This window comes from Helicoverpa armigera, chromosome 15 (assembly GCF_030705265.1).
Source record: "Helicoverpa armigera isolate CAAS_96S chromosome 15, ASM3070526v1, whole genome shotgun sequence".
Lineage (NCBI taxonomy): Eukaryota > Metazoa > Arthropoda > Insecta > Lepidoptera > Noctuidae > Helicoverpa > Helicoverpa armigera.
This window is the reverse complement of record NC_087134.1, coordinates 10,366,626-10,379,465: the sequence shown is the minus strand read 5'-3', so window position 1 is coordinate 10,379,465 and position 12,840 is coordinate 10,366,626. Positions and strand designations below refer to the sequence as shown.

General features: G+C 37.5%; 1 protein-coding gene across 1 annotated transcript; it reads left to right on the top strand.

Annotated features, from left to right (window-relative positions):
• The first annotated feature begins 10,881 nt into the window (after positions 1-10,881).
• On the top strand, positions 10,882-12,840 carry LOC110377939 (uncharacterized). The gene is made up of 3 exons (XM_021336996.3): positions 10,882-11,734; positions 12,018-12,248; positions 12,381-12,840. Exons 1-3 carry the CDS (start codon positions 10,982-10,984, stop codon positions 12,567-12,569), a joined length of 1,173 nt encoding a protein of 390 aa, XP_021192671.3. The 5' UTR covers positions 10,882-10,981; the 3' UTR covers positions 12,570-12,840.

Here is a 12,840-nt window from a genome sequence, read left to right as displayed (position 1 = left end):
TTTTGGTCTTTCATTTATGATCACCCCTCTTTTATTTGTCACATGAAGTTGCGGTCTACAAAAGGCAACAGTTGGATGAGCCAACATGAGAACTAGGGGAAATGGCACTCTTTCAGAGGCTTATATGTTCAAACATGGACCTTTTCAATCTGTCGACAAACTACAGACTATTATTCCTATTTTATTATTGGAATAGTCCTACTGTAAGCAGCAGAGTCAGACATTTTTTAAAGGAATGGGAAGATAGCGTGACTTCAGAAGTTTGTTTGGGCATTCAAATCAGCTAAACTGATTTTGCAGATGGCCGCAGATATGATGATGATGATGTCCTCCTAGCCGATTATCGGCTACGGCGGCTGTTCTCATGTAAGGAGATTAGCCAACTGCGCAGGACATATTATAGTGCACGAGCATTTGCGCAGACACAGGTGCACTCACTATTCCTTCACTCTCATAACCCGATGGGACGGCAATCCGACACGACCGGTAAGAGATCAGGCGCAGGACCGACATTTACGTGCTCTCCGATGCACGGGTGAATCAATCACCAGCTTCCAGGCTCCGGGCTGCTTTGTGAAAGTCTTCTAAAACCCACAAAGCGATTTCGGCCCGACTCGGGAATCGAACCCGAGACCTCGTGCTCAGCAGCCGCACTTGCGACAGCTAGACCAACGAGGCAGTTACCGCAACGAGGTAGTGGCCGCAGATATAACCGTGTAGTAATATCGTAATTAAATTAAATAGGTATGTTGTTGGGGGGCACGTAATAAGTAAAGATAATTTCTGCAGATACCTGTGTGCGTTCGCGCAGCGGAATGTTGTTGAATTTAAAGATTTTAATTATGCAGATGATTAGTGTATGACGTCCTATAATTGTGTATGGTAAATAAAATTTGTATGCAGCCATTGTGGAGAAATTCACCAAAACAGATTCCGCTGGGCGAACGTTGGCGAACGTTGTCCTGGCGGAACTTTAATCCATAGACTTTAGAAGAAAGAGATGTGTCAAAATTAGTGTGTATTTGTGTATAATTGATTATGTATGAATGAAATCAGTGCATGCATTAACTTCGGAGAAATTCAAGTTTCCGCTACGCGAACGTTTGGCCATTAGCTAGTTTTCATATAAAGCGCTTACATAGAGAGCTGTAGATTTTTACATACGTTGTTTTGAATTTGTTTATATTTGTTTAAAAACAGATTTAGAAAAAGTCGTAGGGTTTAAAGATAAAATATAAACGTAAAATACACTTATTAGGTCTTAGTTCTTAAAGTATGCAGTTTGGAGTCTAGATTTTCACGTTTACACAAACCTTGTAAGTGTCTCCAACATGTTGCCAAGTATCAATGATGTTCCGTTAGTAATTAAAAAGTTATAGGATATTTTATCATGATATATGATGAATAGATCACTGTTTACAAAGCAGTCGAATATCACGACGTTCTAAAGGAATTGCATGGTAAAATTTATGCCAATAATTAGTTTAATCATTCAACTATTCACTTGCAAAATTTCATGTCATTAAATTCAGTAATTAAAGAAAGACAATTATAATACTGACGGAGCATCGAAAACCTACATAATCCGACCAAGTTCGGATAGCTACAAAAAAGCGGCCGTGCCATATGTCTAAGAAACGTTCTTAACTTGGAAGGTTAGTATAATTATTAATATGGTACAGTTGCATACACAAGCGTTAGGAAAAAATAAAACAATTGCATTTCTTGAATGAAAAATATTTTTTTTAATAATAACGCCACTATCTACGACATTTTAGTTAAAATACGTAACGTTTATTAAAGTTATTTTTAATCACCTAGTTAAGTAATTTAAGTAAGTAACGATAGTAAAAATATTTTTGTACACGGATATTTAAATAGAGAAGTACTTGTTAATTGAAGATTTATTTTTATCGTAGATAGTGGCATTTTTTTATAGTCATTTATTTATTTTTAAACATATAATTTACATTTTTAAATATTAAATATAAAAATAAAAAACATTTAAAAATATAAAAAATAGGTTGCCACCGATATCGGGCACAGGGTCCAAGGTACCGGTGGTTAGGGTCCCAGAGACAGAAACCTCCTCACAATACGTGCCGTATCAAGGAGTACTGCCTTCTGAATCAGTCCCTTGATCCAGCCGCCCAACGAGAGCCTCCTGAGGTGTTCGTCGAGGCTCTTGGCTATTAAACCATTGGCCGTAACGACAATCGGCACAACAACAGCCGCCATTATTTTTTTCCTAATGCTTGTGTACGCAACTGTGCCATATTAATAAATACTAACCTTCCAAGTTAAGAACGTTTCTTAGACATATGGCACGGCCGCTTTTTTGTAGCTATCCGAACTTGGTCGGATTATGTAGGTTTTCGATGCTCCGTCAGTATTATAATTGTCTTTCTTTAATTACTGAATTTAATGACATGAAATTTTGCAAGTGAATAGTTGAATGATTAAACTAATTATTGGCATAAATTTTACCATGCAATTCCTTTAGAACGTCGTGATATTCGACTGCTTTGTAAACAGTGATCTATTCATCATATATCATGATAAAATATCCTATAACTTTTTAATTACTAACGGAACATCATTGATACTTGGCAACATGTTGGAGACACTTACAAGGTTTGTGTAAACGTGAAAATCTAGACTCCAAACTGCATACTTTAAGAACTAAGACCTAATAAGTGTATTTTACGTTTATATTTTTATCTTTTAAACCCTACGACTTTTTCTAAATCTGTTTTTTAAACAAATATAAACAAATTCAAAACAACGTATGTAAAAATCTACAGCTCTCTATGTAAGCGCTTTATATGAAAACTAGCTAATGGCCAAACGTTCGCGTAGCGGAAACTTGAATTTCTCCGAAGTTAATGCATGCACTGATTTCATTCACACATAATCAATTATACACAAATACACACTAATTTTTGGACACATCTCTTTTCTTCTAAAGTCTATGGATTAAAAAAAGTTCCGCCAGGACAACGTTCGCCAACGTTCGCCCAGCGGAATCTGTTTTTGGTGAATTTCTCCACAATGGCTGCATACACAAATTTTTATTTACCATACACAATTATAGGACGTCATACACTAATTATCTGCATAATTAAAATCTTTAAATTCAACAACATTCCGCTGCGCGAACGCACACCAGATACCTGATATCTTGACACGTGTTATTTACAGAATGTTACATAGGTAATTATTATCTTAATATAATATTGCATCATTATTTAGGCATAATAGATTTTTAGCAATTTATTCTTAGTAAGCACATTTGATAATCTTATTGGCTTCATCGATCACCGGTGATAAATAAGGACTCACACACACTGAAACTGAAAAGGATGTTTATTAAACCATCCTCGCAAAAAGGAGGTAAGTATGTTGTTACGAAAATTAATCATGATATGCTAGTTCGTTCGTAGACTTTGTATAAATACCATTATTAAACTATTTCATAAGAATTTTTCTTAAGCCTTTTATCTATTGACCAGTAAATTGTAAGCCTACTTACTTAAAATAATACAAATCATCATACCTTGCTGGTTTCAAAGAAATACCGAAATTGAAAGTTCATTATCAAGACTACGAACCTCGTAGCAATATCTGCTACGGCGTAGTAGCTGTGTAGTACGTAGCATAAAGTTTTCACAAATCGAGTCCTTGTTTGGGACTTAAAAACAAAACTTTATTTTTAAGACCTTGTCTTTGCATTTGCATTGTATTATGTCTCAAGATAAATAGACTAAAATATAGAAACTACAAAATTCTCCTTGGTTAAGTTCTTAGTTGTACTTCGACATAGGTAATTACAGTAGATGGGATTACAGATCAGTCTTATTAGTAAACATTATTGCCAAATAATATTTCTAGATTAGATATTATAGATTTGATATTGTGGTGTTAGAATATGTGCGTATGAGGAAGATTATCATCGAAATAATAAATTATTATTGTAGGTAAATTATCCATTATCACTCCTGGCTACTTGGAAATTTAAACATGTGTAAAATAGTCTATGAATGAATTTTCTGCAACGTTAGTATATTTATAAGTCCGGCAAAGGTTTCGGTTAAGAGGAGTTCATAAAGTAGTATATAGAAGGGGAAGATAGGGAGTATATAAGGATACATAGGAGCTGTTTATAATGGAGTTATAGGGGTATATGTATCCTGCCGGGGCTGCAGGTTGTTCGAAAGAGATACCGCGGCCCTGGTACATAAAAGGCCTACGACGGAACACGACGGTTTTTAGACAGTAAGAGTCTGACACTCCCTCACCGCTGCTAACCCACAGCGGGAAGGGTCATTTGATGATTTTAGACGTCGTTAAAAAAATAAAAAAGGGGTATATGTATAGCGTAGATGTTGTATGTACAACATTAGTTCTCAGATGCATCTGGTACTTAAGTGGTAAGACTGGATGCCGACCCTAACGTAGTTGGGAAAGTCTAGGCAGATGATTTTTCTATTTTTGACTTTCTTAAGTTTTGAGATTTAGGCAGGCATGTGTAGGTAGTTATTCAAATATTACTTACTATTTCACAATATGTCGTAATTAAATATTTTTCCCTATAAAAACGATTGTCATTATTCCTTGCAGATTTCTTTAGATAAGAAATAATATAGTAACGATGATTAGTGAAATTATTCTAGGCTTATAAGGCTTTATTCATAATGTCATGTATTGCTGCGAAAGCTCGCATCTCATTATTTCTTGTTTTCATACAACATATTTTTTTATTAGGTCTATATTTGTCTGTAGTATTCAGGTACTTACCTAAGGGCCTTCCGTAAAAAAGTTGGCCATCAGCCATGGTTAACTAACCACCCCTTTTTTTGGTAGTTGAAAAATCTCTTCCGCTGTGGGTGGACTAGAAGGTAGTGTCAAGTTCTTACTGATACCCACCCATGTTCCTTTTGGAGCCGTTCCTGTTATCGAGGTTGCCAGCCTTTACAGTTAATACGACGACGTCATCATTAACTTATCAAGAATAATTAATATTACACGTAGGTACGATCATTGTGAATCCTAGTTTATTAGGCGAATAATTCTTTCGCGATTAGATTACAACTAGAAATGCAATACTTTTAAATTGTGGTAGGTATAACTATTAAGTGACGTCCAATCTTTTATCGAACAAAATAAGGCAATTAATATCAATTAATAAGATAAACTTAAACTTTCGTTCGTCGTTGACTGTCGCTAGAAGTGGACGTGTCGAAGCTTTGTCATTTAAAAGTATCTTAAAAGTTCAAGCCATAATAGTGCCTAATTGCTTGTAAACAATAGTTACTTTTGCGTGAAACTTGTGCCAAATAATTCCATAAAACGCAGTGAATAGTGGTGACTTGTTGATCGACTGCGGCGGCGGGGCGCCCGCGCACCTCACCGCTACGATAAGAGATAGTTGCCATAATTGCTGTCTCTGTCTAATGCAGCTGCGTTTGTGTTTGCATTGCGCTGAAGTGCATCTGTACCGAATATATCGACATGGTGTCCTGTGCGGCTTGTAACACGGCTATTGCAGACAATAACTTTATAAAATGTGTTCGCTGCATTAAAAGCTACCATTTGCTTTGTGTTAATTTCTCACATGCAGACATACAGGATCAAGAACCGGCGAATAACTGGATATGCCCGCAGTGTTTGAGTAAACAGCCAAAAAGCGATAATTCCAATTTACCCGTGCGGCCATCGACGCCTACATCCATGGCTGATATGACTTTCAATGACACGCGTCGTAAGCCACCGTCAATCACACTTAGGCCTGATGCCCTGCAGTCACCGTGTCAATCAACAGAATCTCTGCGCTCGGAAATAAAAGATATCATACGTGAGGAAATGCGTAATGCGCTGCGGGAGACTTGCGAATTTAAAGCATCAATTTCTGCAAGCTTAAAGGAAATTACTGATCACATAACGGCTTTTAAGGATTCTATGAATTTCTTAAGTGAAGAGTTTGACCAATTAAAGCGTGATAACGTCACATACCGAAATGAAATTAACCAATTGAGGAAGGAGAACGAGGTATTGCGCCAGGATATGTTCGAGATTAAGGGAAAATTCGTACAAATTGATCAACTGTCGCGGGCTTCTAACATAGAAATCCAGTGCGTCCCGGAATATAAGTCGGAAAACGTAGTAAGCATCGTAAAGCAAATTGCTCGAACGGTGAGCGTATCGATTAACGACAATGATATACATTATTGTGCAAGAATTGCGAAACAGAATGCGGAGAGTACCCGTCCACGGTCTATTCTTACTAAATTTAATTCGCCCCGTACCCGTGATTCATTTTTAGCTGCTGTCCTAACGTATAATAAAATGAATGTTCAGGACAAATTAAATACTCATGACCTGGGATTCGGTACAAGTCAAAAAAATCCTGTGTATGTTGTGGAGAACCTATCGCCGGAAAATAAACACTTGCATGCTGCCACTCGTAAACGGGCAAAGGAGCTAAAGTATAAGTTTGTGTGGGTGCGTGGAGGACGAATCTTTGTGAGAAAGACTGAAACCAGTGAGTCAATGTTTATCCGCAACATTGATATGTTACATAAACTCACTTGAAGCCCAATAATCTTCCGTACTTTTTCTTTTTTAATCGTACTTTAATGATTTTGTTTGATACTGTAATGATGTGTCATATATTATACTTTTTATATTCATATCCTACCTACATTGGTTTGTGTAAACTTCGGTCACCTGTGCTTTCGTGCTTAGTTAATGTGTATCTACATAATATTAGCACTGTAAAGTTGTTTGTGATTATAAACATTGATTCACTCCGATATCATTTATTTTATATTTTTTCTAGTTGTACATGTAACATGACTACATTAATGAGATATGGCACAATGGTCACGAGTTGGTTCTTGTCTTATTTTTCCCTACCTGCCCACAGTATGTGTCCTATTGGCAAAATTGTTGTCTTTAATCGATCTGGAATATTTTTTTACCGCTCTCATATTGCAATATTACATGGTTCTATGATAGAGATTGTTGATATTTGTTCTTCTTGGACTGCGTTTGCCGTACTTGCACGCTACCTACTGTCCTCATTGATGCTTTTCATCGCCTATTACCCTCCTGCGTTATTTTATTTTATTGCGAGTAATCTCTCTTATAATTAATTATGGCTAACAACCAGTTACGTTTTTATTACCAAAATGCTCGAGGCATGAGAACTAAGGTATTAGATTTGTACAACAGCATTTTAGTTTGTAAATATGATATCTTAATCTTTACGGAAACGTGGTTGCAGGATGATATTTTTGACAATGAATTATGTGATAATAGATACCAGATTTTCCGTCAAGACCGTGATCTTATTTCAACGGGTAAAAAGACCGGTGGTGGTGTTATGCTCTGCGTCAACCGTAAATTTGACACTAGACGACTTTGCAACCTCCAGTGCGCTGGCGTTGAGATGTTGCATGTTTCACTCTCTTCTCGCAGCGTTGGAACTCGCGATGACTTGCATATTATTCTTGTCTATATGCCCCCTGATGTATCTAGTACACCTGAGCGTTTCAATAATGTAAAGCAGGCTTTAATAGACACGATGGCAGTCGATGGCAATCATAATTTTATTCTTATAGGTGATTTTAATTTACCTTGTTTAACATGGAGTGGTGATGGCTGTTCTGTATTGAATAACTATCCGTTGCAAAATAGAACTGCTGCTATTTCCTTTGTAGATGAAATTAGTGTTCTCGGTTTATCTCAGCATAATCTTATCACAAATACCAATAATAAAATCTTGGATCTATGCTTTTCCACTGTACCACTCCTTGTTAGTAAAAGCGATGATCCCTTGCTCCGGGAGGATTCTCATCATCCTGCTCTTGTCATAACGGCTACTGATCTATTTTTTACACCTCTAGAGGAAATGCACATACCACGTCGTAATTTCTTTAAGGGACAATATGAGGAACTGAATAATTACTTCAACACGATAGATTGGGATGTTAAACTAGCAGTTGAATCGGTTGATACTGCATTAAATGTGTTTTATACTGAGGTCAGACTCGGCGTGGAGCGTTTCATTCCCTTGGTTAAAAGACCTAAAAATCCTAAATATCCAGTTTGGTATAGTCGTGCACTAATAAAGATCATACATGAGAAGAACAAGCTACAAAAGAAATGGAAAAAATATAGTAACCCTAGGGACTACTATGAGTTTGCATTGTTACGATCTAGGCAACACGAGGTGGAAGCATCCTGTTTTAAATACTATATGACTCAAACAGAAAAAGCCATTAGTCACTCTCCGAAGACTTTCTGGGCCTACGTTAAGAGTAAACGTGGTGGCAGTCAATACCCAAAAACCATGACCTTAAATGAGGAAACATGTGTGTCCGGAAACGACATTTGTACAGCGTTCAATAAATATTTTCACAGTGTTTTCATCAGCCCGTCCACGCCCTTAGCGACAGCTATTCCTAATGTAGTGACCGGCTCAGATAATCTGTCTGACATCTGTATTACCAAGGACACCGTACTTAAAGCCTTACGTGCGTTAGATACAACAAAAGGTCCCGGTAACGACGGATTGCCTCCTATTTTCTTGCGTAGGTGCGCTGATGGATTAGCACATCCTGTAGCTTTGCTATTTCAACGGTCCTTAGCTGAATGTGTCTGTCCCTCCTTATGGAAAACAGCTCATATAGTGCCAGTTTATAAGAAAGGGCCCAAGATGGATATAAAGAACTATCGACCTATATCGATCCTTAATACTCTTAGCAAAGTTTTAGAGAGGTTTGTCTATAGGAGTATATACCCAATCATCTCAAATGGTATAGGCCAGAACCAACACGGATTCGTTAGGCAACGGTCTACAGCTTCTAACTTAGCCACGTTTTGTGACTATGTCTTGAATAAAATGGAAAATGGTGGCCAGGTTGACGTGATCTACACGGATTTCGAAAAAGCTTTTGACCGTGTCGATCACGCAACCCTGCTATCAAAGTTGCAAGAGCTTGGGATTCGGGGAGATCTACTGAGATGGATCATGTCTTACTTATCTAATCGTTCGCAGGCTGTGGTTATGGGCGGTTACAAATCTGACTTTGTCAACATCCCCTCCGGTGTTCCCCAGGGATCTTTATTGGGTCCTCTTTTCTACTGTGCTTACCTGTACGACATTCAGTCTTGTTTCAGGTTCGCGAAGCATCTTATGTACGCCGACGACATGAAAATATACATGTCTATAAAATCAGAACTTGATTGTGAACTGATACAGCGTGATCTTGATGCATTATTCAGGTATTATCAGCAAAATAATATCACTGTCAACATCTCGAAATGCCAATGTATCAGCTTCAGCCGTTCTAAACATCCGAGAAAGTATATTTATGGTTTTAATGATAATGCGATCGAAAGAGTGGACTTAGTCCGAGATCTTGGTATAATGCTGGACTCTAAATTGCTCTTTGACCAACACATCAACACCATCACCAGTAGAGCCTCTCGTAGCCTCGGTTTTGTAATGCGCACCTGTAGGCCTTTCAATAACTCTCACAGTATAAAAATTGTATACTTTGCATATGTGCGTAGCCTCTTGGAGTACTGTAGTCAAATCTGGTCACCCCAGTACGAGGTATATACTAAAAGAATCGAGAATCTTCAGAAAAAGTTTGTGAAATTCCTAAACTTTAAATCCCGTAAACGTCATGAGTCTTATGCCCGAGACTGCAATCACTACAATATACTTCCCCTTGTAGATAGGCGTAAGATGTTGGATATGCTTTTCCTCTTTGATATTCTACGGGGTCGATTGGACAGTAGCGATCTCCTTTCATCTATATATTTTTGTACTCCAAAAAAACGTACCAGACATACAAAATTATTCAGTATCCCTAGCCATCGCACAAACTACGGGAGAAATGCTATAATGACCCGTCTGCCTCGCATTTACTCCGAGAGTTTCGAAGGCATTGACATATTCCACTTATCCAAGTCGTCGTTTAGGAAGCAGGTGAAGAAAATTCTTTTTAATAATAAATAAATTGTGCCGTCTCTCACTCACTTTACTACTAAATTTATCGTAATAATCGTGTTAGTTAAGGTAAAAATAAGATTTGTTTAAAAAGATTTGTTAACAAGCAATGAATCATAAATGCCACATTTCCTTGCTGTTAATGTTTGTCCATATATATATATTTTTTTGTTGTTTCTTTTCAACATTTACACACTTTCTAGCTAACCTAGCTTTATAAATGCCGTGAAACTCTGTTATTGGCTTAAGAGATTATTGTCATCATCACACCGTCAATGATCAGCGTATACGTAAGATCCCAGTTACCGTTTGGTTATAAAGTCCTCGCCATCTGCAACTGCATTGCGCTGATCATAAACAGTGGGGTGAAATTTCACAAAAAATGTCACATTAGTAATAAGCTGTTGAGTTTCCAATAATAAAAAAAAAAAAAAAAAAAACTGAATACGATATTATAGATAGATGTCTGATACCTTGTCCTTTCGTTAGTCGCATTTGGATGGTCAGCTATGGTGCGATAATTATATAAATTATACACCCTACTTCAAAATATCTACCTAATATTTTATGTATTTTTTACGTTATTTGAATTCAAATGTTTCTCGAAATAATATTTTTCACATTCAAAAGTTTATCGAGAATTTGAATTTAACAATTGAGCGGGGCCCTCCCTACCCAGATGAGTGTGATAGCTCGCCTTTTGTTTCGATGCTACACGAGGCTCCGTTCACATATTATGTTTATGTTTATATGCCTTGATGCCTGAAATAAATTGATGATTAATAACAAAAAAATATTTCATTATTGGATACCTAATCAAAAGCATAGCTTAGATTACACCTCTTATCAAGTGGCTAATAATAATTGATTGTTTTATCCGTGTCCACGGCTATCTAACTCAAACATACTTAATCGAGATATACATTTATTGTACTATCAGTGTGTATCGAGACCGCAACCATGGCGAACACGGAAGAATCTCTGAGAAACTTGTTGAACAAGATAGCCCAAGAACAAAATTACGAAAACCCTGAAATTGTCATAAATGCAATATCCAGTGGCGGAGCGAATTACACTTCTAACCTATACACGGCGATCATACGAGGTAAAAATAAAGAAGATCTTAATTTATTCGCTAAAGTTGCAGCTGTCGGTGAAAAGTTCCGCAGCGAAATACCTATCGACTTTTTTGGTAATGAGCGATTAGCTTATACAGAACTATGGAAGATTTACGCAGCTTTAGAAGAAGAACATGGAGTTCCCGAGGAGCACAGAGTTCTGTACACCAAGTGTTATGGGATTGATGACACGCTGTATAAGGAGACCATGGTATTAGAGAACTTGATAGCTCAAGGCTACCAAGAATGTGACAGGTTCAAGCCGGTAGACTGGGAGTACGCCTCCGCAGCCTTCACGGAATGTGCCAAGCTGCACGCGCTTTCCTTTGCCTTTCGCAAACATCGCCCAGATGAATATGATAATTTATGCAAAAGTTTTAAATCGTCTTGGGAACATATGGATATGGAAGCTATCATAGGAAATTCGATAAAAGTAGCAGTAACTGCTGTCAAACCAGAACACAAACAATCGTTTGAGAAGTTTATGAAGGACAATCCAGCACAACACCTCGTCAAGTTGTTTAGCGCCCAAAGAGCTGAAGCGATCGTCCACGGCGACTTCAGGGGGAGCAACCTGCTGCACAGAGTACGCGAGGTGAGGCTCTTAGCTGATAGACATCTATTCACAACTATTTATTTACTTTGCTTTTCTTAGTTCCACTGTTTATTTACATGGATTGTTTTATTTAGATCTTATTAAAAACTATGACAAAAGAAATGCCAAAAATTCGAATCAAATAACCCCTACTTCGCAGAGCTTGCAGACGTGTACATTTTGTGGAACAAGTTTCTTTTCCTACAGCTAATCATTGATCTTATTGTTCAGGCGGAAGTTCTTTTGAGCAATTTTAATAAATATCACCTTTTGTTTATTTAAGGACGGGAAAGTGGACATCAAGGTCGTCGACCTACAAACGCTGCAACTGGGGAGCCCAATAGCTGATCTGATTTACTTCATCTTCGCGGGCTCCGACGAGAAGTTCCGCGCTAAGTACTTCGACAAACTGTTTGAACACTACTACACGCAGCTCAGCGCCTCCATGAGGAGGCTGAACCTCAACCCTGATGAGATATACTCAAAGGAAGACTTCTATGCCGACTTTAAAGAGGTAAGATTATTAAGAACTGAATCTTATAGCCGAAAGGGCTAACATATCGAGAAATAATCTAAGGTTTTCAAAAATTTACACTTGTGATCATAGAAAGAACTATGTAACTGACTCCTTAATTTTCTTTTTCAGAAACTGCCATATGGGCTGACAATGGCATTGTCTTCTCTGGCTGTGGTGACCATAGACACGGCTGACGCGCCAAAGGTGGACGAGTCTCTCGGGATGTCAGCCTTTTCGGAGATGAAAACTAGCGACCTCTATACTGAGAGACTTAATGAAGTTGTTAACGATTATGTGAGATGGGGCATTTTGCACTAAATTTTGGACCAACTGTAAGACTTATAAGATTGTAGCAAACACATATTGATTTAGTAGTTACCTGTTGTTCGTCGTTCGTGACCAGACCGTATGGAAAAGGACTTATGGTCTTAAAATAGTTAAATAGATTTAGTCAAGTACCTCAGTCGTAGCGTGTTGTTAAACTGTACAAATGCACTAGTTAAAGCATGTAAATGTATAAATCGTGTATCTGTATAGTTACAGATTGCTCTGCTTTTGTACAGATGTATTTTTAATTTATGAGAATTAG